At 40.6% G+C, this 22517-nt stretch overlaps 1 protein-coding gene across 2 annotated transcripts in view; it reads right to left on the bottom strand.

Annotated features, from left to right (window-relative positions):
* Positions 1-1112: 1112 nt before the first annotated feature.
* SBNO1 (strawberry notch homolog 1) overlaps positions 1113-22517 on the bottom strand; it is a 30407-nt gene continuing 9002 nt past the window's right edge. For both annotated transcript variants that reach the window (XM_033076211.2, XM_033076212.2), the window contains exons 5-32: positions 21702-21802; positions 20614-20710; positions 19361-19521; positions 18262-18395; positions 18027-18117; positions 16939-17100; positions 16294-16429; positions 16110-16215; positions 14773-14926; positions 14502-14684; positions 14208-14305; positions 13402-13553; positions 12664-12861; positions 12231-12401; positions 11973-12142; positions 11130-11261; positions 9907-10042; positions 9387-9499; positions 9215-9286; positions 8670-8769; positions 8095-8169; positions 7811-7957; positions 7638-7732; positions 7417-7509; positions 7068-7205; positions 6486-6562; positions 5621-5814; positions 1113-4742 (exon numbers count right to left, since the gene is read on the bottom strand). In XM_033076211.2, coding sequence (XP_032932102.1) covers positions 4600-4742; positions 5621-5814; positions 6486-6562; positions 7068-7205; positions 7417-7509; positions 7638-7732; positions 7811-7957; positions 8095-8169; positions 8670-8769; positions 9215-9286; positions 9387-9499; positions 9907-10042; positions 11130-11261; positions 11973-12142; positions 12231-12401; positions 12664-12861; positions 13402-13553; positions 14208-14305; positions 14502-14684; positions 14773-14926; positions 16110-16215; positions 16294-16429; positions 16939-17100; positions 18027-18117; positions 18262-18395; positions 19361-19521; positions 20614-20710; positions 21702-21802 — 3629 coding nt within the window. In that variant the 3' untranslated portion in view covers positions 1113-4599. The remainder of the gene's footprint in view (positions 4743-5620; positions 5815-6485; positions 6563-7067; positions 7206-7416; positions 7510-7637; positions 7733-7810; positions 7958-8094; positions 8170-8669; positions 8770-9214; positions 9287-9386; positions 9500-9906; positions 10043-11129; positions 11262-11972; positions 12143-12230; positions 12402-12663; positions 12862-13401; positions 13554-14207; positions 14306-14501; positions 14685-14772; positions 14927-16109; positions 16216-16293; positions 16430-16938; positions 17101-18026; positions 18118-18261; positions 18396-19360; positions 19522-20613; positions 20711-21701; positions 21803-22517) is intronic.

The raw sequence follows: 22517 nt of genomic DNA, 5'->3' as shown, positions 1-22517 counted from the left end.
GTTCTCTCCATGTTTTTCACACCTCACTCTCTTCAGCACAAGCTTTTAGGGGCAACCTGCCTGCAGCTGTTTTAAGTGGGGCTGAGAAACAGCACCTTGCAGTTTTTCCTTCCCTGTTTTTATCCAGAAGAGAGTTGCTGCTTTTCATTCTACAGCCCAAGCAGCACCTGGGGCTGTTCCCAGGGAAGTGCCAGCCCCGAGAGTTCCCAGGTCTGGCTCTGCTCTGGTTATTTTGCTCCCTCTGCAGCCCCCAGCACTGCCAGCACCACCCCCTCAGCTCTCAGCATTCCCCGTTTAAAGCTCACACTGACCACAGAAAGTACCAGAAGAATTTTGTTGCTGTTTGCAGCTGCACACTTCTCCCACCCTGGCTCTGGTCAGCAGATTTGGCAAATCACTGAATGCAGGAACAACTGCACGGGCACAGTCCTTCCCTGCAGCTGGGAGGGGCCAAAGCCACGGGACAGCTGCTGGAAGCTCAAGGGCTCAGTATGAGACAAATTAATGGGATTTCTTATTCATCTCCAACTTCCTTATAAATATATTATTTTTACCTGGCAAATTAAAATCTGTTTTTTTTCCCCAAGGTAAGAAAGTCTCATTAGGTTCATTTTGCACATTTAGACATGACAGGAAGCTCAGAATCTTCCCAGGAAATAATGTTACAATAGACACATCTTTTCTCCTCTCAGGCACTGCCATTCTAGAGCACTTTTAAGACAGTTCACATTTAATATAAAAACAGTAATAGACTTTGATGTGTTAAAACTTAATTCTAGAACTCTGATTTTTGCAGCTCACTGAAGATACCAATAAGTAGAACAAAATAGAAGTGTTTCTAGGATTAAAGCTCAAGTTCTGAAATACTGAAAAGACTGAAGGAAACAATCTGCATGAAACCTCAAATTCTTGTTCCTGTGATACAGGCACTGAGAAGTGAACATGCATCACTGAAAGACATTGGGTCCATTTCTCTCAAGGGAATGCATTTTACACTAAAAATTTAGAATAAACCCACAGAGCATCAAAAGGATCATGGGAGACAGACAACAGAATCTTGAAAAAAAAATTGATGACAACACAGAACATCTACAATGCACACACACACCCTGGAAGGTTTATATATGCTCTATATATATTTCAAAGTACACACAAGCTGCCCATGTGGCAGGTTGAGAAAATAGGAATACATCTTGGGAAGGTCATGAAGGAAAAAACCACAGAGGAAAACAAGAGTTATTTACATTCAATAATTCAGTAGCCTTTAACACCTCTATATACAAACAGGCTCTAGTTATGTACAGACTGCGCTGGGAGCCGAGTGAAGTTATTCCAAACACAAAAGAAAAATACAAAACCCCTTGATAATTCACTTGAACAAGCGTTTACAGGTTGCAGAGATTTCTCCATTTACAAAGAAAATACTACACATGGAACAGAGAACTCGCATCTTTGGGGAACTTGGAGTCCTTACAAGAGGTGTGTGTTCCCATGAACCACAGAGCCCCTGGAAAAGTGGAATATTTGCAGTGCAAGGAGGCTTGGAGGGGGTTATAATTGCATTTATCATGCCAGACATATCTTAATTATGAAACTAGTTAACAAGTCATAATTTAGCTGCTGTCAAGGGACAATTAGAAAAGAAAATCCAAAATTTGGGTTTTCAATTCCCAAATCAACTCAAATATGAACCTTCCCCTCTGCAGCACAATTCCCAAATCCACACAGATGTTGCTGCCATTTTACACCCTTGTTACCAGAGCCCTCTGTCCTTTATAGGTTTTATATCCATTTCAGATGTACAAAGCATTTTGTATTTCATTTTGTACAAAGCAGATCAATACCCCACAAGCAGGAAAATACAGAGACCACCCCTGCCTGCCCTGGTAATTTATGATGCAATAATTGGTCTTTTCTTCCTCCCCAGGAGGATGTTTGTCTCACAGGCAGTGCTGCACAGGGACACCACTCTGCTCTTACCCCATCCAGAGCAATTTCTCTTCCCTTTCTCCCCAAGCTTTACCAGCAGCTCATGCAGGGAACAAATACCAAAATCCACACCCCAAGCACCGAGTAGGAATTTTCAAGAGAGAAAATGCTGCTGTGGCTTGAAGGCTGTTTTCTTTTTTTTTTTTTATGTTAAATTTCAAGATATTACAACAGTCCAGAGCCATGGCTGCAGCTGTTAGTAAGTGGATGGCAAAGCCAAGGCAGTGATAGTGCAAGGAGCAGGTAAAGAAGAGCAAGGAGAGGAATGGATTTCTGCAACAGGAACAGTTCTTATGGATCTTGGAAGTACTGTCAACTTTTCTCCCCTGCAGGGGATACAAGTCCATGGGAAGTTTAAAGGTTGAAGCAAAACTGTGTGGTTTGCTCATCAATACAGGGAATATCAGATTTGCTCATCCCAACAAAGTGAGCAGAACCAGGCTGAGAAGAGCACTTAGGAACTGAGTGTATTTAAATCATTATTAAAAAAAAAATAAAAATCACTAATTATGAATCTACCACTTCCAGAACTATTTCACTGAGAATCAAGACCTAAAATGTTATGTCACCATCTCAGATGGTAGAAGTTCCTACAGCAAAGAACAATTCAGCAGCAGAGACAGGGCAGTCCCCACACAGCCTGCTGTTACTGGCAGTTTGGTTCTGCTGCAGTAGTAATCTGTCAACACACTCCTCAAAATCCCAGCCCTGCTCCTGCAGTGGGTGCCAAATTCATCCCCTGGTGGGTACAGAACACAGGAACAGCCTCCCCCACACCCTGTGCTCGATGCTTTGCCAGGGCAGCACCAGCTCCCAGTGCTGTGGCAGCAGCCAGGCTCCCTTCCCTTGCTCCCAGCAGCCTGGAGATCCCCACAGAGCACCTGCACTCCAGGTATTTACAGAGGTGCAGCAGGACACAGGGAGCAGAGCATTTATTCCAGTTATCCCAAGCATGAGCAGGGGATTCCTCCCTCCTGACCACTTCAGCTGGGGCTGAGGAAGTGAGCAGATTTCCTTGCCACCCTGAGCTGCTGGCACAGGGGACATGACCAGAGCCTCAGGAGCTGCAGTTCCATGAGGGAACCCCCTTCAGCCCTGTTCTTTCTGACCCTTGAGTGGCTCACCGAGTGCTTCAGAGGTGCCACACCTGCAGTCACCCTGCTCTGGACCTTCCCTAAAACACACACAGAGGTTTAGACAGAGCTTAGTTCTTGCCTCATGAGCGAGTTCAGCTGAGAGATTTGGGCTGCAAGACAGAAGCCTGGTTAGAGCAGCCTGGAACATGCCAAGTCCTGTCCAATTCCAATTGTACAGACTTGTTAGTTTTTTTTGGAATATGGTGATTGCCTAAACAAGACTCCACTTCTTGTTAGTACAATAACTTTTATTTGACATCTACAAGATCATTATCTTGTAGTTTTTTGGACAGGTTTATACAATCTCAATTTTTCAATAGTGCAACCTGTGCAAGCAAGAAATGACAAACATTGTCCTTCACTTTCTTATAAACATCTACTATTATAGGCAAAACAAAACTTACCCATATTATAGATAAGTGACTATTCACATTTGTACATTACAATTTCTTTTAAACAGCTCCAGATAAACTCTACAATGTCTTACAACATATTAAACATAACAGAAACAGCACATACAGCGGAACCCTCAAGTGTTTCCCATTCTCTAATTTACAGCTCAAGTAAGGTTTCATCTTACAAGTGACAAATTAAATTATGTTAATGAAGTAAAAAATATAAGATTGTATGAGAGATGGAAGTGAATTTGCACTTAAGTTTCCATAACCACCTCAGATTAAGGAAATGCTTCAATTTAAGGAAAACAGGCATCCAGCCATCTTTGCAGTACACATTAGGAATACCATTAATACATTAAAAATGAACTAATTTTAATTTAAGATGTTTATCACAAAAAGAACATGTTGTAGACTCAAATATATAACTCCCAGGAGAGAACCAGAAAAAATGCAACACCTGGGTATAAACACTATAAAAATGCAATAACCAATGCTGTACAACTAAGATTGTGTTTCTCTCTGAATTCCTGTCTCGTGTGTTTATGCTGTCCATGCCCGTTTCCAAAGACATGCACTGTCAAACAGAAACTGGGAAGGAACCTGAATGCATGATGTGCAACCTCTAGGTTTCATGCTTTTATGAACTCAAATTGAAGAGAAAAACCCAATATATATTTTCTATATATATACTCAATACATGCATTCGAGATCTCCCACGGCAATGGCATCGATGCACTGCGTTAAACCCTGAGCACTGTATGACAAGATAAAAATAAAGCCTGCTTGGGGATTTTCAAGCATTTTCAAACAAATTGTGGTTTGTAGCTGAAAAGGCCAAAAGTAAAAGCAAACAGGAAGCACTACAGAGAGCATAAGGAAAGACAGATGCACCACCATAAACAACTGCTGGCTTTCAGTTCTACCAACCTTTTTAGATCTCTTTATTCCCAAAGTATTTGAGACACAACTGAACTGAAAAAGTTATATTTCTTTGGAATCTGTCCCTGATTTTTATGCAAGTGATATGCTTTTACAGCCTTTTCCTCAACCAAAGTCAACACCTGTAGCTTGTCCTCTCAGGCGTTGTTGAGGTTGGTGATGCTCTGGGGGTGGTGCTGCTGCCAGATCTGCTGCTGCTGCACTGCCAGCTGCTGCGACTGGTCGGACGTCGACAGGAGGTTCACGAGGGGGGACACACAATTTGCAGGAATGATCAAACCTGAGAACAGCAACACATCAATGGTTTCATAAAAACAACAGCAGCTGTGTTCATTGAGACCTCAGGTTGATAATTCCACCCTTTAATTTATGCAACTTTCAATAATGACTGTTCTCATGTCAGGTCTATCAGCACAGACACAAGTCTTGCTCCTCAGCCCTTCACACCCTTTAGTTGTGAAGCAAGAGAAAGAAATTCCCATTTTGCCTGACAAACTTTGTTCTCATGTTACCTGCTGTCACCACAAGTCAGCTATTTTTGCTTTTCTAGTCTCACAGAAATTACATCAACATGAAAGTTTAAACACAGAAAAACCTACCTCCAACATCCTAATTGGTAAAAATCCTAAATATCCTAATTAGAAAACTGGTACTAGAGGAGGAGCTGCCATGATATTGGCACATCCCACAGCAAGTCCACACTTAAGAAAACATTTGGAGAGTTTGGTTTCTGAGGTCCCTGTTTTGAGGGCCTCACTGTGAGGTTCAGTGATGAAACAATCATCTTGAAGTCATTCTGCACACTTCCAGTAGCTCAAAAACCATAAGAACAATTATTTCAAAGGCCTACTATTCATTGCCAAAAGTGGGGGGGAAAAGTGGAACCATTATGATGTCAAAGAACCTTGGCTGGAGCAGGCTGTGCATGACATTTTTGCTGCAGTAAATCCAAAAGAACTGAGGTAAGTGCTCCAAAGCCTGACTGAAAAAGAAACCTACCTCAATATATTGTATTTAGATTTCTCCAGCGGCACTTCTGCCCCTCCACAGCACACAAACCTGTTCTCCTTTAAACATCTTTATCCACACCCAGCCACGTGGCTGGCAGTAAGAGCCAAGAGCTGCAAGGAGCAGCAGAGCAGCAGCCCCTGCACCTACCTACGATCCTCTGCCCATCCTCTGTCCTCAGGCGAACAATTTGCATTTTGACGTTGGTGCCGCTGACCGAGGCCAGGACTCCTTCCACCTTTGTCCACACGCTCAGCACGGAGCCACACAGCACGTAGTAGGTCCTGCAGCGCAGCCCCACCTCACAGACCAGCCCCAGGCCTGCCTTCTTGCAATTGCCTCTCCTGCAGACACACAGAAAAGCTTTCAAAACCATTCACAAGTAAAAGTGTTTCATTAAAAGTGAGACTTGTGGTTATTTAATGTGAGTTCAGAGTTGAGCAAAGGCTGCACACACACTAAGGGAAGGATTCTCTGAGCACAGGTAATGGTAAAGTTGTGGGAAGGGTTGGCCTAGTTAAGGCCCCATCTAGAAAATGACTCAAAGCTCTGTCTGTGCAGAGATACCATCACTGAGGTCACCTGAGAGCTGGAGTGTTACAGGACACTGGTATCTGATCAGGGCATTTCAGAAGCTCCAATATTAATCTGAAACTTCTACCAGTTATGCAGTTCCTCAGGAATTCAGCCACCAGCTGAGGCAGCAGAGGAACAGCTGTTTCTGACATCCATCTCATCTCTAAACATTTCAACTATCAGACTACAATAACAGAACAGATTAAGGCACTTCAAGCACGAGCTACTCCTGAGTAACTCAGTGCAATTTATACACTAACATTCATCTCATGTATTTGGATTTTAGGGCAAGTGCAAAGCTGCATGTTTTCACTCAGGAGTTGGGTTATTTGGCTGGTCATTGGGCAATTTCCCTTACACAAGAAGCACAAGACTTTAGAGGAGGGACAGAAGAACAGAAGCAGTGATAAAGTAGCAGAATTAAAGCACAAACACTGACCAGTAGGCGTGGGTGCAGGTGTCTGCAGAGGAATTGTACTGCTCCAGCCAGTGTGGCAGAGCATCCTCAGAAGGTACCTGGAAGAGTCATCCAAAGTGGGAATAAAGTAAAACACATCAAAACTTCCATAGAATAAACATAATTTGGTCATGATCATGAGAAAGAAGTGAGCACCAACACCAGGACTGGTGTAGAGAAGTACAGCATCCTACATTATAATAATTTCAAACTATCCATCTCAAGGGAGGAGGAAAATGCTCAAACACAGCAGAACCTCAGAGTTTTTTCAATTATCCACCTGATTTTAGTTTCTTTAAGTTCTTACAAATTCAACACTTGCCAGACCCTAAGGAACCTCATCTTTTATTACCACACCACAGATATTTTATATTCAGAAAGAAGTTCAGAAATGGATCTAGGAATGCCAAAATCATATAGACCTGCTTAAAAAGACCCCAAAAAACCTCTGCTCTGGAGAAAGAGCCTACTTTGACTTGTCAAAATTACACTTTTTTTTTGTATTTATGTATAAGTATTTTCAAACTTTTCTAAGTTAAAAACAAGCATAACTTCAATGATTACCTTCTTATATTTCTTTTTCAGGTCTGCACATGTTTCTAGTTTGAGTTGTTTCCCAGTATTTGGTCTGTATATCAAAAAAAGCTTCTTTTTAGGATTCACTTCTTTTACTAGAATTGCTGTTTTCTTGTTATTTCTTATCTGAAAAAAAATTAAAGTTTTAAGTAAGAGTTATCAGTTTGGGCTCATATTCAGAAAATATCCTGAGGAGGTAAAAGGAAGAATTTAATATTCAGTGTTAAAAAATGCTTAAAATTAATTTTAATGTAAGACTCAATGTATTTTGCAAAACTGAACAATAAATTTTTCAGTTTAGCCCCTAAAACCTCTGATCATAATCCAAGAATCTTACCTGTAGTGACAAATAAAATCCATCATCTGGACCTGTCTGCTCTGCCCACATCTTTGTTGCTTCATCCCAAGACATTCCTCTCTCCACACTGATCTACAAGGGAGCAGAGCAGGGGTATTTGAGTGGGAACAGACTTGAAAATAGTGACACACATGGGAACACATTGTAAAAACTTACTGACAAATGTTAGTTCCTACAGAGATGATACAGGATTAACTTACTGTGTACAGCTCTACATGTCCAGAGGTAGAATATCCAGGAGTTAAAAACTTCTTAACATCTGCCTTCCTCACCTTCTCATCCCCAGAGCCCAAATCTGAAAAGGAAAGCAGAGTTTTATTCTGTTGCTCTGTTCTCACTGAAGTTCAAGTGCACTGTGAAATGATTTACTCACCTAAGATGCCCATGTCATATCTGCCATTCTTTTTAGCATTTTGAATAACTGCATTTAATGTATCAGAGAAGTACTGGAACAAAGCATTCTGCTGATGGACTTCCATACCCAGAATTCGATTCAGAAACTTCCCTATATTGTTGTAATCTTTAAAAAAAAGAGTAAAGAAATACATGTATTAGGTCCAAGATGAAGTTTGATAACCACAAGCCCTCAATCAGTATTCAAAGACTCTCACAAATGTTCCCAGGGACATTGTAAAGATGCACTGAAAACCCAAGTACCTTTATCAAGGGTCAGTATTCCAGATCTGTCTTCTACATTTATCAAGCCTACTCCAATCAATCCCTGACGAACATCTAGGAAAGAGAAGGAAGTGAAATCATAGCTGCTCTGCCATCTAAAAATACCAAGTGAAGTAACAGCTTGTTGAGCCATAAGATCCCATTCCAAAGCTCTGACACCCCTCACTTCCCATTACTACCCAATACATCAATAAACAAAACCCAGCTTTGCCTTCAGCCCCTGCAGGAAGCACAGGCAGGGGAAAGCACCAATGGCACCATGCACGAGAACAGTTCCAGCAGGCAATGGGAAAATGAAGATAAAAATCTGTTTATAATCCAGTGGCCAAGCAGATACAGAACATTCCTTACACTGAGAGTTCACAGATCTGGTTTCAAGTGTGAACTTCAACATTCAAGCAATGTGCACAAACTCCCACTGGGCATTTACTCCCATCTGTCTCAGCTGATCATTTTAAACTGTAACAATGTTTTACAGCTCTAACAGTATTTTCATTTTCTGCATACTGGAGAAGGATCAAAAGGCAGCTGAGGCAGCCAGTGCATTATCTTACCTTTGAAGAAGTCCCCAGGAAAATCAGGAGGAGGTGAGACCATTGGGGAGTCCAAGTTCACAATGGATTTCATAACAATCTCCAGAGCATTTCTGCCATACTGTGAAAGAAAAGAAAGTTGTTCTATCAATGCAGTGTTTGTGCCTCAGCCCCAGGCACACTTGGTTTAACAGGTATTTATAATTCACAATGAAAAGTTTCTCTGTGTAATAGTGAAGGGAATTGTTTATCACCTTTATGTAGTGCACTTTATAAATGAAAACAGCCCAGCCTTAATTTTTAATTAGAACTGCCAAATTAATCTTTCATTGTGGCTTTAAGGACACACACCATTTACTCCAGACTTTGATTGTTTGCAAGAGCAGAAAAGTGATTTTCACACGAGTGTTCCACGTGGCTTCACAAACAGAATTAGGGGTTACAGAAAGAGGCCTCCACCAGAAAATGATACAGGTAAAGGTAAGGGATAGAGGACCCTTCCTCAACAGGTCATTTGTGGAATAAACACCACAGCATGAGGTCCCCAACAGAAACAGAATTGTCACCTTGTTGTCAAAATTAAATCTGCTGAGGTCTCGAGTTTCTGTGGCCCGTCTGTCCCCGTGGGTGAGGGCTCCCTGTTAAGACACATTATTACATTAAATACAACTTTTTAAGAAAAAGAAACCTAAGTTGCATTTTCTCAAAGGAAAGAGAAGATCTCTTGAAACATCTTACCAAACTCTCCAGTCTTTTTGCAACTATAGATGCAAATCTTTGCTCTCCTGCCAGTTCAGAAATGAGGAACACATACTCTGGAGCAGTCACTTGGTTGGATCTATGAGTTCTTCCTGGATAATTAAGTAGAAGCATATGTATTAGAGAAATTCTGTTTCATTGAATATTTCTAATAAAACATGAACTGTGAAGAGCAAGGAAAAAAGAACTTAGTCCTGCTTAAAGTTAGTTTCTGCTGTAATACAGCAAACAGAAGGCAGCACAGGAATGCTCTAAAAGTTGTGGCAACTTCTATGAAGACATTTCACATGTGAATGAAACTCCAAAGCTGCAGCCTAGGCTTGTTTGTGATGAGATTTCTTTCAAAGCTTTCAAGCTATGATCACAGATAAAGCTGATTCTGTTCATGGGTACAAGAGACTGGAGGGGTCCTTAGGAGACTGCCCACTCAATCTGATTTTCCACACAGCAGTAAGTTCAGTGATTATTGCTGGGAAAGGACACACAGGGAGTGATTTACCAAACTGCTGGATTGCTCTGTCTGCGCTCCAGGGCAGCTCCAGGGTCATGTGAACCCTCCGCCTCTGGTTCTTGGCCCTGCGGTCGGCTTGCAGTGAGATCCCAGAGCTGGCAGCCTCGGAGATGATGGCAATGTTCTTCATTGGGAGAAGAGATGTGAGTTAGCAATCAATCCAACATCAAGTTGCCAGTTTCTAAACCCCCCCTGGTTTTACAACTATTACCAAACGTGGGTCTGGGAATGGTTTCACTGTTACTCCCAAGGCAAGGGAGGGCAGCAAGGTGTGGCTTTAGAAATGCTAATAACTGTTCTGAGTGAAAGGAGGGGGTTTGCTTTACTTTCCAACAACTCCCAGGGCAAACAAAGACTTGCCACCCCAGAGGGCAGGACTCCCTGACACTGGCCTGTACTTCAGAAGGGAAAGGGGAGGGACACAGACTCGTTCCAATAACAAACCACAGAAAAGACAAAACGTTGCTGCTAGTGCTGTACAAGGAAGAGGATCCAGCCACTCCAGTGCCTGAATGCATTTGCCTTGAAAGAATGTAAATGTTTGGACTGTGCACAAGTCACTTAGAGGAACCCATCTTTACCCTCAAGTGTCACAAGTTCCATGCACAGTGACATTTACTCCATTTGCCCTCTTGTGGCAGCATGACCCAAGTGAACCGCTGGGAAGGGTTTCCAACCCCCCACTCCTTTTATCAGAATTCTGCCATTATCCAGGCCAGGATTTTCTTTCAGAGTGCAATATAAAGGACAGAAGCCACCATTCCTCCCAGTGTTACTTCTCAATCCTTGTCAAATTTAACAGGCCCCACCTTCTCCCTTCACCCCTCACTGTAAGACTTCATACAGTGGTCTTCCCCATTTCCCAACTGAATTATTTCCTCTTTTGAGTGATCCAGATCAATGAATCAAAGATATCAATCTCAAATCTGCCTTTTAAACACATACTGTTTTACAAAACCAGCTTAAAGGTGCCCCAGCTTTCAGTCTGGCACATGGGTGCACACCAAGCACAGGCCTCTGAGGTCACCCAAACACAGCCTGACCTTTAAACACACTGGCCTGCTGAATATACTAATTTGAAAAACAAAACTGCAGTGAACTGAAAGTGCTGCTTAACTAACACTTCCAGCACCTGCAAGTGACTGGTGAACAGCTCAGAGTTACTATGGCATCTGGCACATTTATCTGCAGTCCATCTCTTCAGGGATTACCTTATCTCCATCCATGAACCTCTGCTTTTCTGTGATGTTCAGGATTTCAACGGGCACATCGAGTTCAGACCTTGACTCATAGGAGATGCTGCCATCATCATTGCTCACCACTCTCCCTTTGCGCCCTGTCATCTTTGGAAGGGAACAGAAGCTCAGTGTGCCAACACCAAAACCAACAAAAAAGCTCCAAGCAGTATTATTTATCCATGCACCCACATCCAAATGCTCAGTAATTTACTCCAAGTGCAAAACTACATTAGAGAACCTGGGTTATTTTTGGGCTGATGCCATTATCTGCTATGTGGAACATGACAGAGCAAATCTATGGAGAAATGATGTTGTATTATGCTCAAATCATAAGGGATTTACCAGCAGCAAACTAAACAGACAGCTTAGGCTGCCACTGATCTTAACAGGGTCTTTGAAATCACACTGATGCTGCTACCTGATAGAGACAGGAAGCTTAAAGACACGTTTCTGAAGTTATTGAGAGATTAATTAACCAGGTTTTTCATTAACACATAAAGGTTATTAGTCTCCACTGCCTTGGAGGATGCTCCTGTCAGTTTAATACACAGCAGCAGCAAATTGACTGCAGCCAGTCAGAGAAACAACCACAATAAAGAGAAACTGGTGTGATTTACCCAACTAGAAACTATCAAACCTCAGAAACAATGTGTTCACCCACTCAGAGCTCCCCCTGTATTCTAACACAACTGTAAAGTTTCTTCCATTCAGAGGCATCAGCAGAGTAATGTCTGCTCTCATTCCCAAGATCACTGTCCAAAACTGATAAACAACCTCTTTAAAAAAATTTTTCTCTATATGTTAACACCAGCCTACCTCTGCAACATTTTCAGGACCACCCAGTTCATCTATAAGCTCATCCAGTGTATTAGGTGGAAGATCTTCAGCCAGCTTTTCCAGTTTATCCAGCAGTTCTTTTTTCATTTGTTGGGCCCTTTCAACAGCATCCTGACTCGTTACAAAGCTGCTGTTTGTGTTACTGTTTGCTGAAAGTTAAGAAAGACTCTTTGAGATTTAGAATTTTATTGCCTAACTGCTAGGAAATGAACCAACATCAAAGAAAGTTGCTCTTACCAGACGTGTTGGTGCTAGAAGTGGTGGTTCCAACAGTGGAAGTGAAACAGCTGGGTCGTTTGGATCCCAGACCAGAGGCTAGTAAGGCACTTTGAATAGAATCTGGGTCTATGCTTTTCTTCTTCTTCTTTTCTTTATTTTTTTTATGCTCTTTTCTAATCAACCAAGGATCTGAAGTTAAATAAAAGTTTCAAACATTTACTAAGCAGTCATCCATCCCTTTGAAACAAATACATTCTCATTGCATAAAGTGACTTAAAAGTCTAAATTTGAGTGTACAAAAATCAAATTGAGGTTTCACATTCTGCTAACTGCAGTCTCACTGGAACTGAACTGCATGCTTAGCAAACACTTATCTGTGGCTCACTGAAATGTTTGGGAAGACTTTCTGCTTACTCTCTGCAAATACAGACTTGATGAAACAAACTCTTACCATCTTCATCATCTTCACTGGATTCATCTCTGAACGGGTTGAAGTCATCATCATCTCCAGAGCTCAAAAATTTGGAGCTCTCATTGTCACTTTCTTCATTGTCTGAAGCATCAGACTCGCTTTCACTCTCATCAGAGCTGCTGCCTGCAAGGCCACCTGTTTTGCGAGCTTTTTTGGCTTCTCTGCTTATTTCTTCACCTGATTCCATCATCCCAGAAGAAAAAGAAGTTAGTTTAAACCTTGTAGTCTGCACACTTTGAGGTCTATTTTACCATACACACTAGAAAGATACTCTATTTTTGAAAACAGAACTATTTAAAAGAAGCTAAGTTTTAAGCAAGACCTCTCTCCCAAGTTCTTTATGATTACCTACTTTTAATACAATCACTTTGGGAAGGGGGTGGTATTAGGCTTCTCTTCATTGAACCTCAAGATAAAGTTACTTGAGTGACTGTATCAAGTGGTCTGACACAAGCAAGGCATTTTGGGATTTGCTTCCATAGCAGATCAACCCAATTTTGAGCAAAATTAACTAAAATTTATAGGTTATATTGCTTCAGCAGCAATAGAACATCTATTAATGGCAATCTCTAACAACAGCCTTCAGACATCTGCAATACAATCTCACTCATGGATGACTGCACAGATTATTCCCTTTTTCCTCCCAACAAAGTTCACTCTTGGGCAGCTCTGGTTGCCATTTTCACTGTGGCATTAGTGCAGGAACTCCAGCATTACCTTTTCGTTTCTTCACTTTGTTCTCCTTGCAAGGGCTGTCCCGGGGTGAATTGTTATTACTCTGAGCAGTCAGGTCAATTCCCAACAAGCTAAACAGCTTCTTCCTGTCAGGAGCTGGAAAGTGCTTTTCAATAAGAGACTGGAATACTCCTCTGTTTAAGAAAAAAGGGTTGCTTAGTGGAATTTGCATTTATTTAAAGCACAAACCTGTAACATTTAACAACTTGCTTGACTTCTGTGAAGAATGATTTCTTGTGAGTGCAGCTGGGCACTCTCTGTATTATCACCCACATTACTGTACTTGTCACCTTCTTAAAAGTAGGAGACATTTCTTTTACAGCACTGTTATAATTTGTTAAATTTAGTTTTGGTAACAAGTGGCATTGCTACTGCCATTTTTTACCGCTCAATTTAAGTAAAAGATTAAGTTAATAAATTAAATCTTCAGCAAGGCAGCCTTGGGATTGGCTCTGGTCCATCTGGTCAAAGGGGGAAGTCATGGTCTGTAGCTTGCTATGGTATAAATGCAGCACACACTTGGCAGGTGTCCCCATCCTCCCAGTTTAGGGGAACAGTACAAGCTGTTCACACCTGAAAATACCAGTTTGGAATGCCAGGAGAACCAGGAGCTAACCAGTGCTGCCAGATTTTAGGTACAAGCAGCTTCAGTGAAGGACAGCAGTACCACAGGATTCTCAGCCTGCACTGACACACATTTGACACAGAAAGACAAATGACTGCACACACACACACTAAGCTGGATGAAGAGTAGTTTTGTAAAGAACAGTTTTAAAATCCAGTCTTACTTTGCTGTAGAAACAAAGTCATTCAGTTCCCCACCACCTTCCTCCAAGGCTTCCAATGTTCTGGCCTCTCCTGTCGACTGCAGGCCAATGACAACGCACTGAAGGACAAAATGAATACCACTGTCACTAGGATTGAGCTTTAAGTTGATTTTGCCTGAATTTCTGTTCATTAAACACCATGAACTACAAATGTTCCTACTATGGCTGAAATTATTTGTACTATATGCAAAAATAATTAATCTAACAGCTTTACATTTAAGACAAATGTTTGAAAAAAAGTCTCCATCAACTCACTTTGCCATTCTTGATTTCCTCCCGAGCCAGCTGCACCACCCTCTTCACCTTTGAGGCTATGCAAAGGTACTTGAAGAACCTCTGGTGAGCTGACCAGAACTGACCCCACATGGATTTCTTCATGCGCTGCTCCGCATCGATGAGATCGGCCGCTTGCTGGAACCTCTCTCGAGCACTGACCCACTGAGCAAGAAAAGGAGCATTCAAATTTCAACCAAATCCAACCTCTCAGAGCTCCAAAGAGAAAGCAAATTTAACAAGGGGTTCTTACCAGTTTCACAGATTTATTGTACATTTTAACGTATTCCTGTGAGAGCAGAACTTCGTCGATTTTGAAAGTTACACCTGAAAAACTCAACTGTCTGGCTATGTACATTCCCCTCAGCTTCATATCCATAGCAACTATTTCCATGGCACCAACACCTCTGAAATAAAGGAACAATTTAAGTCCATATTAGAATTTTCAAGAGCGAGGACTTGTTAAAAAACGCCTCAAAACACAACCTCAAGCACTTCAGAAAAAAAAAAATCTTACAAAAGTGAAGTAATATGTTCTCAAAACAATCTGAAATTTAGTCTTTACATAAAACTGTATCCTTGCCATGTATTAAGTGTATCCCAAGAGGTAAAACTCAGTTACTTTTTCCCAAATGATCTAGCATGGATTAGGAGACTAAGATTTAAATTGTAACTGGATAATAGTTGGTCCAAGTATTATCAAATTCTTGTATTCTAATTTTATAAACAGCTGATGATTTATAATAACACATACCATTTTAAGTTATTCAGATTTATGCTGCTATGAAAATTATTTAATTAGCAAATAACTTCAGTTCTCTTCAACAGCAACAGACCTTGGGAGCACAGAAGTCACCTGCAGAACAGCTGACTGCTGCTCCCAGGCTGGGGGCTCTAACTTCATTATTGTTCATTTGAGATGCACTCAGTAATGTAGTGAGGCTACACTTGCAGAGTCCAGAAAAAACAAACATCATGTAGATGGTAAACAAGATGCATCCTAAGCCTTATTGTGGTATTTTGAAGTGCTCAGAATTCTTTTTGAGTAGGCAAAGCAAGATGCTCACCCACCACAGAATGCAGCAGCAGTGTTTTCTACTGACCTCTCACATTTAGTATTATTAGTATGTTCTGAAACACCAAGTACCTTGTAACAGCACAAAGAATTTCCATGAACTGGGTTCTTATGCCAGGAAGCACAAGATTTCCTCCTGTTAAATTGCCCAAGATGAATGCATAAACATTAGAGGCCTTCTACAAATAGTGAGCCATTAACTGCACCGAGCATACTCACTGTAATACAGGGTGTTTTCATGGGGAGTAGCAAAGGATTTTGCTTTCCTAACACCCACATTTTTGAGAGGCCTCTTTTCCCAGAAAGCTTTTAAAGCTCTCAAAATTTTCTGTGAACAAAAGCAACATCTTATTTTTCACCACTTATGATAAATTATGTTTCTGCTAGATTTAGAAGCCAAAGTTCTTAGTGTGACAGGACAAGCTTGTCAAGGACTCGAGAGTAAAGACAAGGAGCTGGAGAACACAGTCAGCCACAACCCTGTGCATTCTTGCTGTAGGTCTTTGATATTTTACCTTCTTTCAACAGCCTGAATAAAATCACTGAATTCCCTAAATGGAGTTCCTTCCCCCCATATTCCAAGACGGTTCATGTATGCCATGTTCCTTGGCTCAGATGCACCTAAAAAGAGAAACATAAATCTGTACAGTGCCTGCAAAACCATCCAGAAACATTTAACACAACCCCAGCAGTACATACCTGTGGCACTGGCATAAACAACCCTGGCTTTTGGAAGTTTATTTTGAAGTTCCAATACAGCCAGACCTGTTTTTGTTGGTTTTGATGAACCAACAGGACACAGATTCTTTGCTTTATGACACTCGTCAAATACGATCTGAACTGTAATTAAGGAAAAGCTTTGTCCCACTAATGTATAGAATGAGGAGCTGGAATAGAAGGCAAGAAAATCTATTCACAATAAGGGGCAGGTGGAAATTGTAAACTCAGACACCAGTCATTTTAAAAACCTTAGAAAAATATTTAGATAGTAAGTATTTCAGAACAAAATTGCCAACACTTGAGTTCTTGAAAATGGTGATACTCCAAATATATATTAAAATAAATCTGTAAAAACATCAGGGTAAACTTAAGGTTCTTAAGGATATTAGTTTAATTTTATAGGTTTGATAGAGAAAAAAAAATCAGAAACTTCACTCTTGTACCAGAGTTGTGTGGCAACAAGTTGATGGTAATGCTTGGCACAAATTTTGTAAAACTGCAAGTGTAATGTCAGAGCCTGCACATAACTGACTGCCATTACAAATAAAGAACACTTTAAAATCTAAAGATACAAGTTGAAATAGCAATTTGGTTATAACCAAATGAACTCCAGGAAAAGGATACAACTCCATCAAAGTCTTCACCACACCAGTGCAGAAGCTGCTTTAATCGGGTTTTGTATTTACCACCAGACTGACTCTCCCCAATGAGAGAGGAGTAAGTAGCAAAGATGACACCTTTCTTCACACTTCCATTATGTTTGGAAGAAATCTTCCCATACTTGAACTGCAATAAACAGAAATCACAGAAATTAATCAAGAGACCCCTCCTCAACCCCTCCTACCAGATAATTAAGGGATGCTGGGGGTCTAAACTTAAAAGTGTGAACACTTGGGGCCACCCAAAACTCACACCATGATCAGGGCACAGCTGATGGCAGTGTGCTGAAGGGGTTTTACAGAGCCTTACTTAAACACTGACCTAAGCAAGACTAAATCTGAGCCTTCAAAAGCTCAGCAGCCACATTCCTTAGCTACATGGTTTCCTCAGTTAAAACACAGTAGAGATTTTAGTTTCAGTGTATCCCTTTAAGAGCCAATATCTCAAGGGTGATTTACAGCTGCTACCTTAAATGATTTCTAGAGCCTTATTTTAGAAATTAAGAACTCACAAAGCAAAAATATCAACTTAGACCAAACTTTTAAGTTCAGTAAATTCAACCAGTAATTACACTTCACAATTTAAGCAGCTAATGCAGAGCAGTGTCTCCAAAAATAACTGCACACACCACTGCTGATTTAATAAATTACTGAGCAAGTCTATTATTCAAGTATTACACAAAATGTATTACATATAAAATGTGCACTGAGAGATGGAAAGGAAAAAATTCAAATGCTACAAAGCTTTAAAGATGTAAAGAATATTTCAACTTCCAGAAAATACTCTACTAATAGTGTCAGTGGTGGCTTGAAGTGCAATTTTTAAAAAAAAAAGTACACATGCTGACTTAATCCTACAAGGGGCCTATTTACATGATTAACTTAAAGCTCTGTGTGGTTCTTTGTAAGATTTAGGCCTGTCAAACAAGACCTAGACAGCAAATTTATTGAAATTAGTACATTCTTGCTCTGAGAACAGTCAACATGCACAACTCGTCACACAAGCGTACCTAAAGGTTTGCCTCAACTGTACATAGTAAAAAGTTTCCACACCTTGTTTAATGAATGCACCAAAATGTTTTTTGCTCCAATATCTCTCAAATCTCTTTCAGCATCGTATTTCAGATCGTTTGACACGCTAAACCTGAGGACACAAAACAAAGCACATTCTGTGAGCTGCAGCAGCTCCAAAGGCAGGTGCTAGAACATTTGTCAGAGGACAGATGACCCTGAATTTAAGTCATAGAGTCACTGGAGTGTCTGCTCTAACAAATCCTGACACACTTACCAGACTGCTCTTTTTCTGCCTAACAAGTAATTTTCATAGATTATTCCAGCTATGGTCCTTCCTTTTCCTACACCAGCACCATCACCTATCAAGAATCCAGCTCTGTCTCCATTGGGCAGGAATGTTTCATGTTGCTGTAGGAGAAAGAACAAAAAACTTGTACCCATTCTCCAGAACACATCACAAGGGATTGTCAGAAAAGAGCAAACATAAGAAACATCCTATTGGAGGAGACCAGTGGTCCAAGTAAACTCCTGGCAGCAGGGAGAGGGGATTTTATCTAGGGAGAGCACAGCACCCCTAACTGCATTGTGATTCATTCTCCCTTTTCTTCCTTCAGCACCCAGAACTGCTCTAAACATCTGTCCAGTATTTTGTGCCTTTTCCTAACCCACTGATAGGTACCTGGAGCAGCAAGACCCAGACTTCCACAGCCTGGGGAATGCAGAATTCTGAATCTACCCATTTTAAACCACTCTCCTGTCAGTGTCACCAAGTTCTGCTTTGCTCTTAGTTTTGTGTGACAATCACTCATTTCTTGATTATCTTAATCCTGATTTCATTCCCTTTCCTCTCTCCTCTCCAGCCCCAGGTGTCCCAGCTGGGTCAGTCTCTTTTCAAGAGGCAACTTTTCCCTCCTGTGGCCATTTGAGTTGTGCTCTAACTCCACTGCCTCCCTCCCCAGCACACAGAGTGCTGCACACACACCTGGGGTGGGCACACTGAAGTTTAACCCAGCAGCAAAATAAAAACCAGTGCTGTCCTGTATTCCCCTCCCAAGGATGTCAAACAGGGCTGGCTTTCTCAGCCTGCTGCTACTGCAGCCATTAAATTATTTCAGAGACATAAAAATGACTAACATGCTCTAAGACAGTTAAGAGATCAGCACAGTGGAAGTGTTTTAGAGGAAGTTTTCCTAGGTGTATTACCTCACATTTATCTGAGCTGAAGCTCACCTGCCATCTTCTAATGCAACTCAAACCTTTAAGCTCTTATTATTTTATCTCCTTGTAAAACTGACATAGCTGCACTTGTCAGATTGCAGTTTTTCTTCTTAAATTCTCTGTTAGCTTTTAAGCTGTGCTGATGCCTGGCATACCTGGGCTGCATAAGTGATTGCTTCCAGCTGCAAAGCTGACAACCAGCCACTGTCAATTGTTTCCTCTGATATTGATGTCTGGTACCACACATCAGGAGGAGTCACACTGGATAATGAGCTGGTTTCCACTACTGGGTCAGGATGACGTAGACCAATTTTTACTGGTGGAGAAAGAAGGGGAAGGAAGGCAGAAGATGAAAACAAAATACAAAGTTCTGTTGCTGCAGCACAAGTTATTGCATTTATCCAAACAACTTAAAATTGTGATTGTAAAAGCTGAACTGAACAAGTATGTTTCACTGCAGCAATGTCCCAAGTGTTAAACTGCATTGCATATAAAGGAACACATTAATATAAATTTGTAACTGCAATCTTAAATTTCTCTTACCACCTTCCCACAATTTTTATGAGATTCGATAAAATTCACTTTACAGAAAATTATTGTGTACTTGACTTGTTTGAGAAAAATCAAAACCAGTCTGAACCTTGCCTTCCCAGAAAGGCCACAAGCAGCCTCAGGATGCCAGAATCACAAAAGCAACATTCTTCTCACTATTTATACAGTGCCATTTTTAAGCAGAATAAGAAGAGAAAAGATTTAGAACAGACATGGTTTAATTGCTGACAGATCTCATCAGCAGCAATAAAAATTAACCATTTAGTTACAAACTCCCTGCAAAATTTCTGCCTTGCTTTTACAGCAAGTCACTGTATTTAGCAAACAAGGTAACAGCTTGTTGTCAAAGGGTACAACAAAGAAAAGATAAAAAAGGGGAGATGGCAATTAACAGCAGTAAAAGATTCACTCAAAAAAACCAACCAAGAGGCAGCTCTAAGCAGTCAGCCAGGAACAATGCAGGAAGAATGTACTTAAGAGTGATTTCACACCAAAAGACTGAAACTAGATTCCTAAGTGTAGCAGTGAGCACTAAATTCCTTTATAAAATTTCCTCTGCTGAGGCACAAGGTATCTTAACAGAGGTAAAAAAAACCCTGATTTTGTTTCATCAGTCATATCTGTGAAATAAATACTGCTCAATGATACAATGAAGAATTCCTCTTCTGTTTAAAAATCCACTTATCTTCCAAATCTAAGAGCTAGAGAAGATAAATTTCCTAGGAAAACCCACAACATATTCAGGTCCTGTTAACTTCAGACAGGATCTGTTTTCTGTGTTAGTAATTTCACAAGAGCAAATAAATTAACTCTCAAAGCATTCAGCCTTTTGATGTAACAGAAGATCAGGTCATACATTTTATTGGCATGTATTCAGCATAGGTCTCTGCATGGCCCATTTCTTCTTCATCTTCTTCCTCAGGTTCCTCCTCTTCTTTTACTGCTGGCACTTTCTAGAATAGAGAAATACCTGTGTTAGTCAAACAGAACATCGTTAATATTCCATCTCCTGTAAATTAACAGGAGAAAGGAAATGAGGACAAACTTGCACTTCAATTTTTTTAACACATGTAGGGGACAAACCAGTGAATCACTGGGGAAACTACACACAAATGTAGATTTCTTACACTCTGAACAACCCTCTAAAGACACAAAAATCAGGGAACTTCCTCTTCTTTGCAAGGACATCAAGTACTCCAAACTCACATAAGTAGAATTAAAAAGAAATTCTTCTTACAGCATATTAACACCATTTCACAACTTTATAGTTAAATAGTTCTGTCCAGTAGTCTCTGAAACCTGACAGTTACTCCTTTACTGTGACCCTGACCAATGGAAATACATAAATATTTGTAAAGCGCTTAATAGATGAAAAAAAATCAAACCTCTTCCACAACTGCTAATGTTTAATACCAAAGAAGTGATCTGAAAAACTTCTATATGGCAGTCACTGAGCAGCACAGTTCTTCCCAAACATCAGCCTGAGTTCAGCCAAAACTCAAGTGTTTACAGCATCAGAATGGAATTTTATTACATTTACAAAATTGAATGATACTTAATTTACATCTTCAGTTCAACTGCCCAGGACAGCCATGCTAGAAGGAAGTCTCTCAGTTTCCTCATTGCTAGTGGTTTTAGAAGAAAATGTTTTAACCCAGAGGAAACGCTGTGCTTATCACCTTTCATCAGAGCCACACCCTTCTTGGCCCACAGCAGTTTCTGCTAAGGACAGTAATTTCTTGAAATTGTCATTTACCATCTAAGCCTGCTCTGCACAGCTGTTAACTTCACTCATCTCACCAAGTTTCATCTTGTGGAGCAACTGACCTTCTGAACAAACAGATGCACTCAACACTTCCACCACACACAAGACAAGTATGAGTAACTCCTGCAACTGGTCACAACTGTACATTGGTTTGGCAATGATTAATTTGTGCCACTTACCACAGTAGGTGAGAAACTTCTCATTTTAATGTCATTTATCCATATTCTTGCTACCTCTTTTGTAGAAGCCTCCTTCTTCACTGCACCATTGCTTAGGTCAGCTGCAAAAGAAAAGCTGTGCTTTACACAGTTCCCTCCAAACATGAACTCAGATTAATGAACTGCAAGTTTAAAGTATCCAGGAGCACAATGATGCTCCAAGTACACGAATGTGTAACAGGATCCTTTAAGAAGACCATTTACTAACCTTCCTGTCTTCAGTCACATTTGCAAGGAATAGAGCTCAGCACACAACTAGAATAATTTGCATAAGGATGGATGTAAAATAGTGAAAGCAGCTGTCAAACTTCCATCATACCAATGCTTGTAATAAACTTAGCATAATTCCCCCTAAAAACAATTAGGGCACTTGCACAAATAAATGTTTTCCTCAAAGACATTGCATAATTTAACTTCTTAATATTTTCCCATCTAGAACTCCTGCTGCCTGAATTATATAAGTAGAACATTTTCCAAGTATTTGTCATTTTTTTAAATAAACACAAAGAAAAATCCAGAGCCACAGGAACACAAATAATATTAGGAACACAGTTCCAGAAGTCACAGGTCTCTTTTTCTCTTTATACAGCAGCTACAGATTCAACTGTTTCCTGCAGCAGTGCCACTCTAACAGTTACTGTGTGTTGATGTCCCCTGTTCTGTGCTTCTGAGTTTTCACTTGGTTTAATAGCACTGACTTCTCCCTTTCTGCTTTCTCCCCTCCTTTATTCCCTGCCCCAACTTCAGTTCATGTCCCAACTTGGGTTTTGGAAGCCA

This window comes from Catharus ustulatus, chromosome 18 (assembly GCF_009819885.2).
Source record: "Catharus ustulatus isolate bCatUst1 chromosome 18, bCatUst1.pri.v2, whole genome shotgun sequence".
NCBI lineage: Eukaryota > Metazoa > Chordata > Aves > Passeriformes > Turdidae > Catharus > Catharus ustulatus.
Note: the sequence above shows the minus strand (reverse complement) of the source record. Positions and strands in the feature narration are given on the sequence as shown.